The sequence below is a fragment of the Epinephelus lanceolatus genome, chromosome 8 (assembly GCF_041903045.1).
Source record: "Epinephelus lanceolatus isolate andai-2023 chromosome 8, ASM4190304v1, whole genome shotgun sequence".
In the NCBI taxonomy this organism is placed as follows: Eukaryota; Metazoa; Chordata; class Actinopteri; order Perciformes; family Serranidae; genus Epinephelus; species Epinephelus lanceolatus.
The window spans coordinates 14,613,226-14,631,364 of NC_135741.1; the positions used below are offsets into that span (position 1 = coordinate 14,613,226).

The following is an 18,139-nucleotide window of genomic DNA, read 5'->3' on the forward strand; positions in this document are numbered from 1 at the left end:
TCCTATAATGACTGAGGTTCTGGTGCTGTTGGAGAACCTCCCCACAAACTGCACTTCTGTGCTGTTGTTGTCATTAACAGGTCTGATGAGTGGTGGAGCAGGCTCAACTGTTAATGTGCAAATAGTTGTTTAAGGGGTTTGTACATCCATTCATAGCTACCTGTGGGAGAGGAAACGAGGCTTGTGTGTGTGCACCTTGCTCCACAATGATTGAGTTATATATATATATATATATATATATATATATATATACATAAAAATAACAAACAGGAACATGTCTGTCCATTTAAGACTTTTTAATACTTTAAGATCCCACGTACACACTGTCTATCATAACATAGTGACTTCAGTGCTTGAAGCAATAAAAAAACACACAGCATGAAACACATTTACAGAGAAGCAAAACTAGTTTATTACAAGTAGTGGAAATGTAGCTAGCATTACATGTGAGTGTGCAGTAACAGCAGTATTCAGCACGTCATTACAAAGACATTCACTGTTGACCTGTGGTAGACACCGCTGCTGTCCGTATACTTTGAAATACGGAATGAACATGAGTAACTTAAATAAACCTGGAAAAAAAATGTAAACAAAGAGGGAATAAAGCTCAGAGGGAGGCTACTAAAACAAGACAGAGAGCTTGTTTTCTTTGTCCGTAAGAACACTTAAGACTATTCCAGTACGAATGCTTCGAAGAGAAACTGCCCGCATTGCCCTTTGTAAACCACAGGGTCTACGTATCTTACAGAGGAGGCCAAAAGAGCGCGCGCAGGTTGTAAGAGGAAGTTCCACTTAGAGTGATTAATAGCTGCAGTCAAAGCATAATGGTATTACAATCACAATTATTAAGAGCGACAGCTGGTGAACAATCATTCCTGTTGTTCCGTTACCATCTTTGGTACAGTGCTTACACTGAGTGAGCATGACTCAGCTGAGTGTTTCGTTGTTGCTCCGCTCTCGGTACTCAGTTATTCCATTTACCATCCTGACAAATTAAGACCTAATTAATAGAGACAGGGACATGGAGCCAGTTCATCAGACAGTTATTTTGTTCGCAATAATGTCTTGGTTCAGATTTTTTTGTTCCCGCTCCAACTGACTTGGTCCCACCTCTCAAAATAGAAGATTTCTGTGAATGAATTAAAAAAAAAAAAAAAAAAAAAACTACCAGTGAATCTGGTATTATTCTCTTGTGTCTTGAATGTCTGATGAACTGGCTCAAACAAATTATTGCCATACCTGAGAAATAATAGCCTGTTTCTGCTACTGTGATGGATCCACATAGTGGAAACGCCTCCTTCCACAAAAGACACTCCTGCGTTGGAACACGACATGGCTCACTCACCCTGCTGCACCCTTCCTACTGCCCTATCTCTACTCCTCCCTCATCTTATCACAACTCACAGTTTGTGAGGGTTGACCCATTTGTAAGTGCCTTCATAGCGGAATCCAACTCTCTTTGCGAGGTCATCTGCTTCTGCTGGGCCACGGCTGAAGGAAGAAAAAGAGAAACAATCACAATCTACACTCTATCAAACTCGTCTTCCAAATGAGGGCATAGTGAACTCGTTTCCTACCTTCCATATTTGTAAGGAATAGGTTTGGGCTTCTCTTTGTCTATGTGATGAAGAAGAGGTGTGAAGATCCTCCATGCTTCCCTTAGTTCATCACTGCAGAGACAAACATTTCGCTGGCTTACAAAAATTATTCATATAAAATAGAAGAGGTGTGAAATGAAAACAGCCTAACACTAACTTCATCATGGTGCCCGCCGCTTGGTTTTGGTGCACCTCTATTCGGGCTATTACGGTACCAATACTTCAAGTGGTTAAAAAGGAAAAAGAAAGACTCGCTATACAGCAACAATTTATGGTACAACACATGATAAATAAGTCTTGTTAAATATGTGACATCACAACAGAAGTCCTAACATAAGGGGGGAAATGTTTCCATACTAGGTTTGATAAGAAACTGCTTAAAATATATATAGGCAAGCAGGACAAATACACCAGATGGTGCATTCATTGATTCATTTTCTATAACCACTTATCCTGTTGGGGGGTCACAGGGGGGCTGGAGCCTATCCCAGCTGACACTGGGCGAGAGGTGACACAGGGAGAACATGCAAATTCCACACAGGCTCCCCCACCCTGGGGTTTGAACCAGGAATTCTCTTGCTGTGAGGCTAACCACTTCCCAAATGGTGCAATTATTATCATTTTTTTTAAGCGCACCAAATTGTACAGTCCAGTAAAAAATGTTTGTGACAGTAAAACATTCTGATGCAGGTAATTCTGAAGTTACATGCATCAGTATATGTACACAGAAAAAGCAGTTGGAGCCCGGTACAACTCGTGTTTCCCTCAAGCTGAGGCAGAGAAAAGATGCACTATAACGCCATCTAGTGGGGACTGGTAGTCAGAGGCGGCCTTCGGCATCAGGGGGCCTGTTTCAATACTTAATATGGGGCCCTACCACGTAAAACATAAACATAATTATGTTTGCCAGCTACGCGTCCGTGACGCATTATAAGCTGAAAGAACGCAGTAAAGTCATCCATGCGTCCCAAGGACGCACATATTTTCCCATGTAAAACGACACATTGTGACCAAGTGTTAAAATCATAACCGGGGCAAGAAACCGGGACTCAGCAGAAAAGGCGAGGATTCAGGTTGGTTTGCAACAAATAAGGATATGGATACTTTATTGTCCCTTACAATCCCCTCAAATTAAATTAACAACAAAAATAATGAGTGCTCCGCGTTATTTTTGTCCAGTTGTGATCAGAGCACTCTCTGGGTCAGAGAAACGGAAATAAAAGAGAAACAACTTTCTACAGATTTGTTTTCAAAATTCAGCCAAAAAATCAAAAATTCAAAATTCTCAACTTAAATTAACAACAAAAATAATGAGTGCTCCGTGTCATTTCAGCACCGTGGACAGCTCACTACCTGCATGAAAAGACAGAGACAGACGGAGGAAAAAAAAAGAAAGGTTTCGTTCTGCAAGGTGACAGACTATTGCAATTATCCTTTTCATGACGTCGTTCCAGTGTTTTTTCTCCAGCATTTATATTTCTTGGTATGTTTTGTCAATAGCACTGTGCGTTCTTACGCGCGTCTCCAGCTCGTGCCAGCTGTCCATGTTGGAACGGTGTGCATTTGATTTCTCATGATCCTGGAGTGTGAGAGTGAGTCGTTCCCACATTCTGAAACCCCCGTCAGTGAGACTGTGATTTCGCTTGCCAAATAGGGTACAGCAGAAACAGAAAACTGAATCTGATGATTTTGAATACACTAACCATGACCTGCGTATTTTTTCTCCATTTTTCATCCTTATGAAATATCTGTCATTAGTAAAACGGCGCCGTGTTTGGCTCTGTGGGAAGTTAAAGTCCTCTATCTGAACGGGACCTCTCCGAACAATATCGATCCGTTGGTCACTGGAAATATGTTCTGGCCAACATGCCGGGTCTGTCTCTGTGAACGGCAGTGGGACTTTCTCCCTGGCTACAGTGCTGGTGGTGGCATCTCCCTCACCTGTCTCAGTTGTGGGACTATCATCATGTGGTGCTTCAAACGATAATGTTTGGTCATCATTATCACCAGCTGTTTCAGTAGAAAGGTCTTTATTTTCACCTTCTCCCGTATTTGTTGTTTGGCTGGCGTTATGTGAGTGGGCTGCAGCCGCTGCTGTAGTCGGTGCAGCTGTTATAGATGCAGGAGCAAAGAAAGAGGTCACTTTTAGAAGACTGCTCACAGCTTTCCTTCTGATGTCTGCTAGTTTTCGCTTTTCAGCACCACTCTGGTATGTGCGTTTCATTTTGTAACGTTAGGGATGTTAGCTAGCTAGTTAGGTGATGGCGGGCAGTGATTTATTATTGTGTCTTCCTTGCAGCATTTATTTTTTTGTCAGTCAGTTGGGGGCCCCCTGGTGGTCTGGGCCCGTTTCAACTGAAACGGTTGAAACAGGCAAGGCCGCCTATGCTGGTAGTTTTACTGACAGGTTTATTTTACAAGTAGTAACATGAGACAACAGTAGTGAAAAACAAAGACAGACCTGCGCACAAAGTGCATCTGACTCCCACAGAAGACGTCCAGGATGAGACGCTCGTAAGCGTCTGGAAGCTTCACATCCTGAAAACAAGACAAGAAATTTACATCATTACATTTTTTAGACATAAAAATCTGAAATATGCTTTTTCCCCTGTTACTCAGATCACTAGCTCGAATTACGGATTTATTTTCTGCAGTAAAAGTGATAAAAGTACATGCTACATAAACTTGAACCTGCCTTGTATCTGCTCTTGTAGGTGAGGTCCAGCTCGGTTTCCTCAGGGCTGAAGTAGACGCCGGGTTTCTTGCTCATCATTTTGGCGTAGACGGCCTCGTTGGGCTGCACACGCACCACTAGCTCATTCCTGCGACACTGATTGTCAAAAATGTCGCCTGGGACATCTGTGAACTGCAGCCGCACCTCAGCTTTCCTCTCATTCAGAGCTTTTCCACAGCGAAGGATGAAAGGAACACCTGAGGAGCAACACATTGTAATGACAGTGCATTATGAAACAGCACCAGGAAACATGACATCAACAGGATATGTTTTGTAAATCGCACAGTGTGTTTACCATCCCAGCGTTCGTTGTGGACATAGAGCACAACAGCGGCGAAGGTGGCCTGAGTTGATCCTTTAGGAACTGTGGTATCATCAAGATAACCCAGTTTGGCATCTCCCTCACCCTCTGGATCCCCCACATACTGACCCAGCACCACGTCTGACATGGACACTGGAGCGATGCACTTCAGCACCTTCACCTACAAGAGGGAACAGCACAGAGCAGATGTCCTCCATTAGAAACATGGCACACATCTATAGTCGTGTTTGAGGAGGTGTTGAGAGCGTCAAGGTCTCTAGGAGATGATTTTGTACCTTTTCATCCCTAACATCATCCGAGCTGGTGGAAGCTGGTTTCTCCATGGCAACCAGGCAGAGCATCTGGAGCAAGTGGTTCTGCATGACATCGCTGATCAGGACAGAGGGAACAGGTGGTTAAACAAAAGGACAGGAAGTGAGAATGTGATGTGGACATGTTTATTAAAATAATAACTGATGTGTTAAAACAAGTCAAATCTATCCATTATCTAAAGTGTGATTTGCCTCCTAGTGAGCCGCTAATGTTTATTCACTGATGAAACAGGGTTGCGTGAGGTACTTAACCATAGTCAGTGCATTACATACAGTAGATGTCAGTCAACACGCCCTAGTTTGGAGAAGCAGGCTGCAGAAACACCCCGGAAGCTAAGTGGTGCAGTGGTTCCAAAAAGAGGAGCAGCTTCAGTAGTGTGGAATAAACTGTGGCGTCCTCAATGTTTTATGAACAGCCCCGGACTTTTCAGACTCTTTTAGGGACTGATCAGAGCTAACTCATTCAGCGTCTCTCCTTTCCCACAGTGGACACACAGGAGTCGGTGTCACCAAGTGATTTTATCATAAACATTTAGTAATATAAACCTATGTGACGCTCGTGGCTCGACAAAAACGACATATATGTGAATGTGTGACAGTTGTGTTATCATAACAGCCGGTTACAGTGTGATGATTAGAGGAGAAATGGCAGAGCATAAAGGTCCAGGTGAAAAAAAAAAAAAAAACTTTAGGATTTTGCCAAAAGAAGGAAATCACTTGTTGATTTCTAAATATAGATTCCATCCCTGGGGATTTCTTTGTTTTGGGGAGCTGTTTAAATGTGGAATTTGTGGAGATTTTATTCAGTTGTATTGCTAATATTGTATAAAATCTGAATCTCACTCTGAGTTACTGTTGTTGTTCACAAACTCAAGAAATGAGATAATATTTTTGTTTAGTTTTTACTGCATACTTGAAGGTGAACTGTAAAACTATATCATTTTGTTTGTATTTTGTTGCAATTCTATGTTCCTAAATTAATAGTTAAATACTTTTTTACTAATTTGTGATATCATCACAAATATCGTTATCGCAAAAATACCCCGAAATATTGTGATATTATTTTTTACAGCAGTACATTGCTTAATTTCCATGGCGGTACTCCTGCTGCTTCTCCAAACTGGGGGTTCACAGACTGACATCTACTATATCTTATACACTGACTATATACTGCTATCAAATAGGAGGGCATTAAAGCAAAGTGTTACAGATTGAAGTACTGTTTACAATATTCAACAACTAAAAATGCAGTTTAAGTACAGAAGCTCCCACGACTGCTCTCTAAACTTCACTTTATATCTGAGTAAAAAAACAAAAACATTACGCTTTGATATCACAGTACAAAGACAAACTTTTCCCCCCACTCACCGAATGATGCCAAAATCATCAAAGTATCCTCCTCGTCCCTGAGTGCCAAATGGCTCTTTAAAGGTGAGAACCACACAGGCCACACTGTCCCTGTTCCAGATCGGCCCGAAGATTCGGTTCCCAAACCTGTAATAAACATCCCATAATTGTTCTCTGCTCAGCAGCACGTACACACTCAAACACATCAGGGAAAGACAGCTGTTTGTGACAACATGCATAAATGTTTTTCTGTTTTGTTCTTGGTTTGAGGCCAGTTTCTGTTTTCTTTGTATGATATTCACAGAGGCTTTTCCAACCCACAAAGCAGCCGTGTTGCATAATTCAAATTACTTTAAAATCATAAGAGAAAATTCTCTCTTTTGTCAACACAAAGAATTAAAAAGCACAGAGAGAAATACCAACAACTCTCAGTAGAAAGATGAGAAGATGAAGAAAAAGAAGAAGAGAGAAAAGAAAGAGGGCTTTTTATTGAGATGATCTGTAAATGTAAATGTCTGTGTGAGCAGTTCATTTGGGATGTTGTTTTTGTTTTGCTTTCAATTTGTTTGTGTTTCTTTATGTTTGTCTTCTTGTCCTTATTTTTGGTTTTGTACATGCAAGACTGGAAGACAGTTATAAAAAAACAGTGTCTTGTAATCCCATGTGGATTGGGCCAAGAAAGGCACTAAAATAAAAATAAATGAATGAATGAACATATGTGACCCAGTATAAATTTGTATTCACTCTACTAGATGCCCTTATAATATAATCTAAGAGTGGATGTATCTCCTTTAAAGTTTACTTAATCATGAATTCAGTTCAGTCAGATTTTGCTCCTCAATATTCATGTTCACCATCAAAAGTTACAGCATTTGACAATTTCCCATTCAATAAATAAATTCAAGTTAAAAAAAAGTGGATTTCTCACCTGAGCACCATGAGGTTCTGCACCATTTCTTTGCCCAGGTAGTGATCTATACGGTAGATTTGTTCTTCAGTGAAGAGGGAGGAGAGGTGAGTGGACAGCTCTTCGGAGCTCTGAAGGTCGTGTCCAAACGGCTTCTCTACAATTACCCTGTTCCAGCCTCTACACAACAGACACACACACACAAAGGAAAAGGACACATAAACTCACAGTGCTCATCAACACGACGACACATTAGTGGGACACAGCCGAGTTTAAATTGGGTGGTAACACTTTCTATAAGGACCCCAGCTACAGTGCGTTATGGGGGCATTTCTACTGATAGAGATAGGGTAAGGAACCCGGACATCTGGAGGGAGTTCAGAGTAGAGACGCTGCTCCTTTATGTCAAAAGGGTTAGTTAAGGTGGTTCAGGCATCTGATCAGGATGCCTCCTGTTAGAGGTGTTCCCCGGGGCAGAACCAGAACACGCTGGAGGGATTACATATCTCATCTGGCCTGGGAACATCTTGGGGTCTCCCAGGAGGAGCTGGAAACCATTGCTAGGGAGAGGGACGTCTGATAAAGCTTTAAAAACAGTATTTAGTCTTTTCTTACTTTGAATATATCACACAGGTTTCATAACTTGAGGTTTCATTCCTGAAGCAGATATTTACTTGTTATTCTCTGGATGGTTATTTACATTTGGCATCTTGCATAATAATCACTGCAGCATTAATTCCTTTACATACATTAAAATACATTACACTGTGGTTACCACCAAAAATGAAACCGTTATAAAACATGCATTATTATAGATGCATCACTATGTACTTTACTTACAAACAACGGACTTGCACCTGAATAGCATCTTTCTAGTCTTGCGACCACTGGCCCTGTAGCAATGATAACTTCTGATATTGCATGGACTTTTATAGCACACTATGAGTCTTTACTACAGCTAAATGTTGAGGTGTGAGTATAGGTAGTCATAATGTACTACAAGCCCCATCAGTCAACCTCTAGTTTACAACTAATCAAGAGCATCCATAAGACACTTGAACTTGTATAACCCCAATTACAAAAAAGTTGGGATGCTGTGTAAAACATAAATAAAAACAGAATGCAATGATTTACAAATCCTTAAATCCTTAAAACTTAATTGTTTTTTGTGAAATGCACTTATTCTGAATTTGATGCCGGCAACACGATCCAAAAAAGTTGGCTCAGGGGCAACTAAAGACTGGGGAAGTTGCTGAGCGCTCAAAAAACACCATGACTGACTGACAGACTGACACAAAATGGAAAAGTGTGCTGTGGACTGACGAGACCACATTTCAAATTGTTTTTGTTTTTTAAAATCATGGATGTTGTGTCCTGTGGCCTGAAGAGGAAAAGGCCCATCCAGATTGTTACCAGCACAAAGTTCAAAAGCCAGTATCTGTGACGGTATGGGTGTGTGTTAGTGCCCATGACATCACAGTTAACCTGCACATCTGTAAAGGCTCTGTTAATGCTGAAAGGTCCCTACAGGTTTTAGAGCAACATATGCTGCCATCCAGACAAAGTCTTTTTCAGAGACGTTCGTGCTTATCCCAGCAAGACAATGCCAAGCCACATTCTGTGCGTGTTGTATTAGCATGACTTCATAGCAAAAGAGTGCTAGTACTGGACTGGCCTGCAGTTGAGACTTGATTCCTACTGAAAATGTGTGGCACATTATGAAGAGCAAAACCGGAGACCCCAGACAGTTGAACACTGAGGTCGTATGTAAAGCAAGAAAGGGAAAGAAAAGCATTATAATTCATTATAATTACCCCCGTAACGCATTTCAGATGTGGTCTTTATATATAATGTGACTGAAAAGATTTCCCTTAGGTGTCACATACACTCATTTTTGTCACAAAAATTCGCACCTATGAACCATGTTACTCGTGCTATCTTACGTGATGTAGAGACTATAAACACATTCTGTCAGAGGGATTTCCTTGTGTTCACTAAAATGCAATAACAATAAAGCTTTATAAAAAAAAACAAGGTTTTGACACACTGCACAAAACAACAAGACAACATTGTGACAAAGCAGCAGCTAGTAAGAGACGTGTACTGACTTTGTGCTCATACAGCAGTGCCTGATGTTCTTGGTAACATCGTGGTAGACGGTGGGCGGCAGCGCCAGGTAGAAGAGACGGTTTGCCTCGGGTCCTCCGGGCAGAGATAGGATGTGTGTATTGAGTTTGGAGAAGGAACTGTCATCTGCATATTTACCACTGATGTATGTGTTCCTGCTGAAGAAGGCTGACAAGCGCTCTGCGTCTTTATCCGTCACCTGGGTCAGAGAGGGGGAGCATTTACACATGAATGGATTTAAAGAGGATGTTTAAAGATGCAGCGCATGTGTGTTTTATCCGGAGGCACCGGGAACTGAGGACTAGACGATACATGAAATATGGGATGGAAAGATTTGCTGAGTTTCTGTGTAGGAGCCGACTTAGGCTCGGTTTGTATGTGGTATTAACATGCATCTAGGGTGATCGGATCATGAGTGGACAGCTCTAAATACAGGTGTGAATGCACCCATGTGTCCTGAATGCTTCTTGAGATCCAATTGCCACCACCTCCAAATGTGGTCTGGGATGTATATGCCCACATTCTTTCAGCAGTGTGTACGTTAATGTGTCCTGGGCCACATTTAAGGACTCAGCTGACGTACTTGCTGATACAACCCCATGTTAGATAACACATTTTCTGTTGGTGTAGTTACCCAGATGCATCGCTGAAGGACGGACTCCAGAGCTACTCTTTTCCCAGCAAACACTCAGATCAATATCTGCCTGTTTAGCACAAACTCACACCAACACCAAAACAGCCCAGCTCTGTCATTATACCATTAATACTGTCTGGTTGCACTAGCCATGATGCCAACAGTTAGCCCTCTCACTGTGTGTGTGCGGGCTGACTCTCACCAACTGTCCCTGCCATGGGGCTCACACTCAAACGACAACAGTCTCCTAGTGGTGGGTAATGAGGCAGAGGGACATCAGGGTGCACTGGCTTATCTCATCTCAACACAAATGGCCTTTGCAAACACATATGATGTAGTCTACATGTTTATTTGCATACAGAGCGGGGAAGAGATCTGATCACGAGTGCTCACTTGAGACGCCTGTGAGGACACAGTGTAATGCCAGGTGTGAACTGACAAAGCTGTCCACTTGTGATGGATCACCCAAGACAGGCTCGTAGTGTTAACCTGCAATAAGTGATATTTTTTTTTGTCCACATTGGGGGCCAAAAACAACACTGACACAGTCACCTTTTAAGTTGACATGACATTTTTTAAAGCCCTGATGAAGACCTGCAGTGGTCCAAACATGTTGGCTCTTTTATAATTTAGCCACTACAATAAAGGCCTTTTAATACATCCTTCCTCTGTAAACTTTTTAGACCATTTTGGCTGAATAAAGCTGCTTGCTGTTAACCAAACTAGTAAAGTTGCTGGCCAGACAGCTAAACAATGAGCTGAATCTCACTATAAAGCTCCGTAAAGCTAGGTGGAGCTGCAGATTAAGGTGATAATTCTCCGTAGGTTCAACACTTTACAGATTAAGCCACTGGCAGAGGGAAGAGGAGCGGAGGGGATGGGATGGAGGAATGATGGATGGATGAGCACACTATTTTCTTGCTTTGAGATGTTTTTATTTACCTAGTGTTTGTATATTAGTTTGCTACTATCTGCTGTGAATGCCTCCATCTGCCCTCCAAAATAATAATAGTAATAAAAATCAGTCTGATATTTAATCTGTCAAAATCTCAAAGACCAAGTTTTACCTTCAGGTAAGGCATGCAGTTCTTCCGGATGGCATCAACTGTCAAGTCAGAGCGAGCAAACCCAACAAAATATGTCTGCTCAGGGAGGAGGCCGTCTCTGTACAACCACCTGAGAGAGCAGAGGAACATATGGTTCAAACCTCAGAGGCCCCAGTCCAGATCTTTCCTCAGCCTTTGCTGTGTTACTGATATAAAAGCCTTTCAGCCGGGTCAGAAGTTCACTCACCATAGAGTTGGGTAGATTTTCTTCTTAGCCAGATCCCCCTGCAGATGCAAACACACAGTCAGAAATATGATTCCACCTCAAAAATACAGGTCACAAACACAATCATTAAGTGCTGACGCTGTGTTTTGGAGTTACTGTGCAGCTTATTTATCCAGTGCACTGCCAGAGTGGTAATTATTTTCCATGACACAAGATGCTGCAGGTCACTCCATCTGGCAACAGGTAAGAAGGCTGCTTTGGCTTATTTAAGAATTGCGCAACCTTAGTGGTAATCCCATTGAGATCAAGTGCCAACCCCCAACACACAGAGTGGAGACAATAACGCTGTTCTGTAAATCATGCTGAAGAACCTGTTGCTTAGTGCTTTAACTATGACAGCTAACAGATTCAGCTTCTGACAGTGTTTGACACGTTTAACAAGACAACACAAGGCCATGTAGACAGTGTGACATTGTGAGAAGGAGCTCAGAAATAAAAAATGACCTGAGGTAAACCTCAAATCAATACAAAGGACAACAAGGGACATTAGCAGTCAACTTAATTAAAAGTAATTCCCATAACAGTATCCTGTGGCCTAAATCACAATCTGACGTCTCCCCTTAAGACACTATTCCTCAGCTGGGAGTTCAACTCAAGTTATAACCCTGCGTCTTTGTTTAAGATTGTGTGTTATAAATAACTCTAAGTGAAATATACTGAGCAGAAATGTGTCTTTAATGTCACACTTTAGATAAGAAGTTGGTCATTCATTTAATCTGGTGCCACGCACAATGTCCTCTAACCGAAGCAAAGGACAAACCCGTTAAACAAACCTTTTGTATCATCATGAAGCTGAACAGCTCTCACTGTTGAATTAGTAGCGGTAAGTAACTGTTTTTAAAATTTGGCATGACTGTATGTATTCAAATGAAAGAGCTGTTTTAAAAAATAAAAGCTTGCAGCAAGCCCATTTAATCAGCTGCAACTACACACACACATGCACACCTATCAATGAAACCAGTACAACCAGAGTGAGACTGCACAAAGCCCAGCCCTTCCCACTGACCTGGCTGTGTATCACACTGAAAGAAAAACGCTGACAGTCAGTGACACTGCAAAAATCAGCAACAGCGCCACACTCTCTTTTCCCCAGAGCAAACAGTGCAAGAGAAAGAGGGACACAGCCAGTAAATGACTGTAGCCTGGCTACATGTTCAAAAAAACAAAACCAACACCATCTGTGTCGCACAAATGATGACAAAAAAAGATAAGAAAGTGGTTCTTTTGGAAACATATTTTGCAGAAAATATGGTTTGAGCAGTGAAAGCATTTACATTTTCTCATACATACAGCCATGTTTCTGTAAAATGTTTTCATTTATGATTCTGATAGGCATCTCTTATTTAAATTAAAGAAACAAATGAAAGAGAAAAGACACATTTGGATAGACTGCAGCCCTGGTAGAAAAGGAGAAGGCAAAAAGAGACACATTATGTAAAAAAAGAAATGAGGAAATAAGTCTATAAAGTTTCAGAAAGCCTGAAATGGTTTTAGTTCCTGAACTTCACACCTGACTAGTATGAGGAAACAGTGAAGCAGTGAAAAGGGTAATTTCTTTTGAAATTACTGCGGTGGATCGACTTATTATTCAGTTTATTGTAGCAGTAAAAGAAATGAACTTTGATTAAGATGAGGCATGTGCATCACCAATAATTTTCAAGAAATAACTGAATTGATTTTACTACTGTAAACTGTACTGTACAACTGTCTGCAGCTAATCTTGCAAACTACTGGACCATTCAGCCTAATATTTTGTGTGCACATTTCTCACTATTTGCTCAAGGATCTCTCGTAGTTGTGATGATTCACAATTGTTGAAAAATTTTATATCGTCACAGACCGCTGACTCCTCATTGCTTTTAACTGGCCAATGGGAGGCACAAGTTTTTCAGAAATCGGCTAGGCTAAAAACAAGAAGCCTTACCCTCTATCATGGCTCAAAAACTGACATCCATAGAAAAGTTTGGTCTTATTTTGAACCACAGCATCGGCAGATTAATTCCATACCCAACAGTTCCTGTTTTTTTAGCTTCTCCGCCATCTTAACTGTAAAGGAGTCGGGAGGGACAGCTCTCTGTGCTCTCCAGTTTTGTTCTGTTCGCCACATATGTCATAGTAGCCTATACTGGGAGCATTTTAGAAGTGGAGGGTTTTGCCTGACAGATTTTGGGATTTTTTATGGTCATTTTTCATTAATATTTGTGTTCCTACCTTAAGTAAGTAAGTAGGCAGTTAAATGTTTTTTTTTCTGTATCTCTTTTAGTTGTACGTATTGTTTATTATTCCTCCTTTGTTGTGCCGTAGCCTACACACAAAGTAAATACAGTCCAAGGTCCAGTTATGACATGGATCAACAATTTGTGGTTTTGTTTTAGTCATTAAAAGTACATTCACCCTCATAATTATGTTGAATCTTTATTTCACATACAGTGCCTGTTATCAGGAAATGCACCTGCTCCGTGCAATATGCAACAACTTTGTCAAAAATGGACAAGGCGTGTATTTTTATTAGCCTCTAAAACGTGTGCATCTGCTGATATTGCCAGTATTGCAATCAGCTCAGGTGGCTGCCTGGCAGACTTGCACTCAACTGAGAGCACTTTTCTAGTTCTCTACTGTTTCCAGTTAAGCAAAGCAGTCACACACAACTGGAGGGATGTGTTTTATTCATTAAATAAACACAATTATGTTTCTGATTATACAAAGTAAGGTCTTAAGCCAGTCAAAGGTATCGCACACTATTGAAACGATAAGCAAAGAGGAACCTTAAGGGTTCCACTGTCTCAATTTAAGGCTTTCGAAAGCTTGGATGTTTGAGTGCTTGTTTGCAGAAGCTCGGTGAAATCAGTTTCAACATTTCCTCAAATCACACACATCGTGTGCAATTACTGCAGTACTTTTAAAGATTTCAACACACATTCTGTGTAATTATGGCCAACCATTCTTGCCTCAGTGACCTGCACTGTAAATATGCCAAATATAATGATAAGGGAACACAGAGAAACTTACATGCTGAATCATTTTCTGATTCATGTATTACAGTTTGTGTCATCCATACCATTGGCTCTTTCATTTCATTCTCAAGTGTACTTTGCATTATCAGTTACAATTTTTACAACCCTCCCCTCACCGAGGCTCCCATGATGATGAAGACATGAGCGTCGGACTGATGGAACTCTTTGTCATCATGCAGCTCCTTCCTCAGCTCCCCAAAAACCTCCGAGCGAGAGAGGGGGATGTTTGACGTCATCTTCTCTAAAGGGCAGACAAAATAAAAGTCCAAAAAAAAGAGACATTTAACAATATTCTTTTACATGTTAACCCAAAGGTCAAAGGTTAAGAAGACAAATACAGAATGCATCCTACCTAACAGGTATTTACCAGTTCCTCCAGGCCTGCTTAACAATTAATACGTAACACAACAGGAAGCTAACAAACATTTGGCTGGCGGAGGGACTATGTTGCATACAATAATAACAATTACAACAATGTGAAGTTTTAGTAATATTTTGGCTGACCTTTGTCAAATACATGTTTAACAGTTTTAGTGTTTTGGATACATCTTTCCTTCTGTTCAAGGGAGCCATTGATTTCTATTTACTTCTGTACATTATGAAAATCAGTTAACATCCTAATAAAGGTTGTAGTGATTTAATAAAAACTGAATGCTGCTTAGATTAAAAGATCAATCAGTTAAATGACAGACAAGGCAACAAATAAAGCATCAAAGATTTTGATGACTGATTCATCATTTCAGTGTTTATTTTTCAAGCAACAAAAATTCCTGGTTTTAGCCTCACAAGTTTGAGTATTTGCAGCTTTTCTCTGTTTTACAAAATTGTGAATTGAATATTTTTGGGTTTAAAAAACATTTTCTGATATTTTAAAGACATAAATACACTGCCGATTTTTTTATTTAAGTGATTAATCAAAAAAATGATAATTTACTTATTATTAACTGATTTACCTGGATCTGCAATGATTAGTCGATTGAACAGAAATTAATTGTTTTTAAGTCTTTTTTTTTCTCTTAAGAAAAAAAATACCAAAGTTCTCTGGTTCCAGCTTCATATACATGAATATTTGCTGGTTTCCTTATTCTTTTACGATTGTAAACTGAAAATCTTTTCCATTCTGGAAAAAACTTGAGAAAATTGGTATGGACTTTCTTTTTCTTTCTTTTTTTTTTTTTTTTTTTTACCATTTTCTGATATATTATACACAAAGAAATTAATTGAGAAAACAATCGGAAGAAATAATAAAAAAAAAATAGTTAGTGGCATCACTACAATGTAAACCAATGCATGCCTGAAGACGAAGTATTATATTTTATTTCATTTTTTAAATAAATATTTCATTCCTGTATTTACCTTATACATTATGTTTTATGCCTTATATCTTGTATCTGTTTAACTTGCATGTTTTTATTATATTTTTTTAAACATTTTGAAGTAGCATCATTGAAGTGAGCCTGAGAGTAAGAATTTAACTGCCAACATCTGCTCCCCTGTTGTTATTGTGCATATGACAAAAGCCTTGAAACCTGAAACACAGCATGACTGTTAAAAAAGGGTCAGCTGTGATGTAAAGCACTTGTGATTTTTTTCTAAATGGGCTGTAACAGGAACAGCCACTGGCACTGGTCCTCTACTTCCTCCATTACCCAAGATCCATAGATAAGGAGCAACAGATCTGAGACTTAGATTTCCTTGTGACTCATTTAATGTGGTGAATGACAAGCTTCTGACAAGCTCTATGACAATTAACAAATATTCAGAGATAGAAATTAACTTTTTGTCTACCTGCCACTGTGGCTGATGATGGTGCCCAAAATCTACAGCCACTCACAGATCAACACAGATTTTCATTTTGGTTGATGAGTGGAGCAAACCTAGCAGCCACCAGCATATTTTATCAGCATCTGACTGGTTGCTGCACACAGTCATGACAGGTTACAGACACATGCCATCACTGCCATAAAACAACAACACTCAGAGGAAAAGCACGTGGATTTCTGTCAGATGGTCACTAGCTCCCAGACCCGGCCTGACCCACAACAAACCATAATGATATTAGTCAAATCCTCCACTAAACCCTGTATTTAGAGGGCTAAACATTACTGCAGAGCGCCGTGATAAAGCTGGATACGTTCGGCTAACACATCAAGATAACACGGGCTGACATTTTGTTGCTCATGGACAGTTAGCCACCAACATACAGGGTGAAACATCTCACATAATGCTACTTTTAAACTGAGCTACAGCAGCTTTTATCCTCGCTGCATGCACACTGGGCTAACTAACACTAAAACCGCCCTGTCTTCAGCCCTTAGCTTCACAGGCTGTTGTGCCAACATGACTTGACAAGCAGCAAACTGCCGCTTCACAGCAGCTAGCAAACAGCACCTAGCTAACAAAGCTACATGTAACCAACGGTAAAGTTAGCGCCACAAAGGTGCTGCTACTCACAAAGTCCGTTAACGAGAGGAGATAAACCCGGCGGTTAAACCCTGGACCAAACCCGACGACAGGGTACAGCCTTTACACACACACTCACAGCAGACAATAGTGGAGGCTGTGTGTGTGAGCCCTGCCTACTAGTGTTACTTCCCTGTTCAAGTGACAACGAAGAAACCGAGAGATTTTTATTGGTTTGGGAGAAACTCACCAGCGCTCGCTCGAGTTCCCATCACTGTCGAGTCCAGTGACGTCACGGAGTCTGCAGGTGGGCGTGGTTTAACTGTACGCACCCCCTCACGCACAGCGCCCATAATGAACACCGGAACACAACAATGAGGAAGAGTATGAGGAAACAAAGTGAGGAATGAGGAAGGAAACAAACAAAAAATAATAACTTTTTCTTTTCTTTATTTAAAACCTACAATCTCTCAGTTTGTGACTCCTTTCCATTTGATAATAAACACATAAAAAGTACTTAAAAAAATTATAGGTTCATACAGTTTTGAGTCTGTTTTAAAGGAAAATGCTCGTGATCATCTGTATCCAGTGGTGGAAAAAGTATTCTGATCCTTTACTCCATCTTGTGAAGGGCTCATTGCATAAGTGAAGTATACTCTAAATCAAAAAAGTATAAAATGCAAGTTTTTCAAAGTCTTTCAAAAGCAGTCCAAGGCACACTTAGGGTTTGTGCAATCCTGAGTCCTGACTCTGAGACACTGTGTCCTCATACGTGCACATCACATTTTGGGTTTACTTGACACTATACTTCATTCTACTTAAAGGATAACTTTGGTATGTTTCAACCTGGGCTCTATTTCCCCATGTGTATGTGTGCGTATGATTCATAAGTACAACTCGTTTTAAAATTGGTTCAGTATTGAGGGAGGCGGATGCAACCGGGAGCCGCGAAACAAGCTAAAACGGTAACGGGGGCAAATGCGTCCCGTATAAGTTTGCGCATTAAAAGTGCTTTTTTTTTGCCACTGACCGGTTCAGGTCACCAGTGTTATCTCTGTAAATAACATACTAAACGTTTCCCTTACCTCTGGGCTGTGTGACGTCATCTCACAAGAGCTTTGCTCCACTGTGTCTGTAGCTCTCTCTATTCATGGGACAGCCGTTTACTTGAGGAAGAGGTGTTTCAGGATTGGATGTCTTCTCTTCTTCGGCTGGCAGTAGTCATCTTGGGAGAAATGAGCACTGCAGACCTGATGGTCTGCAAGACACAGGGTCTGGACAGGAGTGTTAGCATCCATTTGTAGCACAACTAGCCACAACTTCAGCATCTCGCTGTCCAACAAAGGCAGCCTATGAAAGCTGCGCGACATTCTGTTCTTGCAATTCGGATAAGGACAAACACGAACCATT

The 18,139-nt window shown here is 40.7% G+C and overlaps 1 protein-coding gene across 2 annotated transcripts; it reads right to left on the reverse strand.

Annotated features, from left to right (window-relative positions):
• Positions 1–388: 388 nt before the first annotated feature.
• Positions 389–17,051, reverse strand: LOC117258731 (glucose-6-phosphate 1-dehydrogenase). 2 transcript variants are annotated; one of them, XM_033629843.2, is made up of 13 exons: positions 16,980–17,051; positions 14,443–14,567; positions 11,274–11,311; positions 11,048–11,156; positions 9,328–9,545; positions 7,241–7,399; positions 6,334–6,459; positions 4,930–5,023; positions 4,628–4,814; positions 4,294–4,529; positions 4,060–4,136; positions 1,578–1,670; positions 389–1,491 (listed from the first exon to the last, which is right to left on the reverse strand). In XM_033629843.2, the coding sequence occupies exons 1-13, from the start codon at positions 16,999–17,001 to the stop codon at positions 1,401–1,403; spliced, it is 1,575 nt and encodes a 524-aa protein (XP_033485734.1). In that variant the 5' UTR covers positions 17,002–17,051; the 3' UTR covers positions 389–1,400. The 2 variants fall into 2 exon arrangements, with proteins under 2 accessions (XP_033485734.1, XP_033485735.1); XM_033629844.2 differs by lacking the exon at positions 16,980–17,051 and adding an exon at positions 16,781–16,936.
• Positions 17,052–18,139: the final 1,088 nt, after the last annotated feature.

Bases quoted from the DNA above. Each gene is read 5' to 3' on its own strand.
- LOC117258731 (XM_033629843.2), bottom strand. From the start codon at position 17,001: ATGGGAACTCGAGCGAGCGCTG. The intron at 4,137-4,293 runs GCAGGTTCAAGT...TCTTGTTTTCAG, and splicing joins CCTACAAGAGCAGATACAAG to GATGTGAAGCTTCCAGACGC. The intron at 1,492-1,577 runs GTAGGAAACGAG...TTCTTCCTTCAG, and splicing joins ATTCCTTACAAATATGGAAG to CCGTGGCCCAGCAGAAGCAG.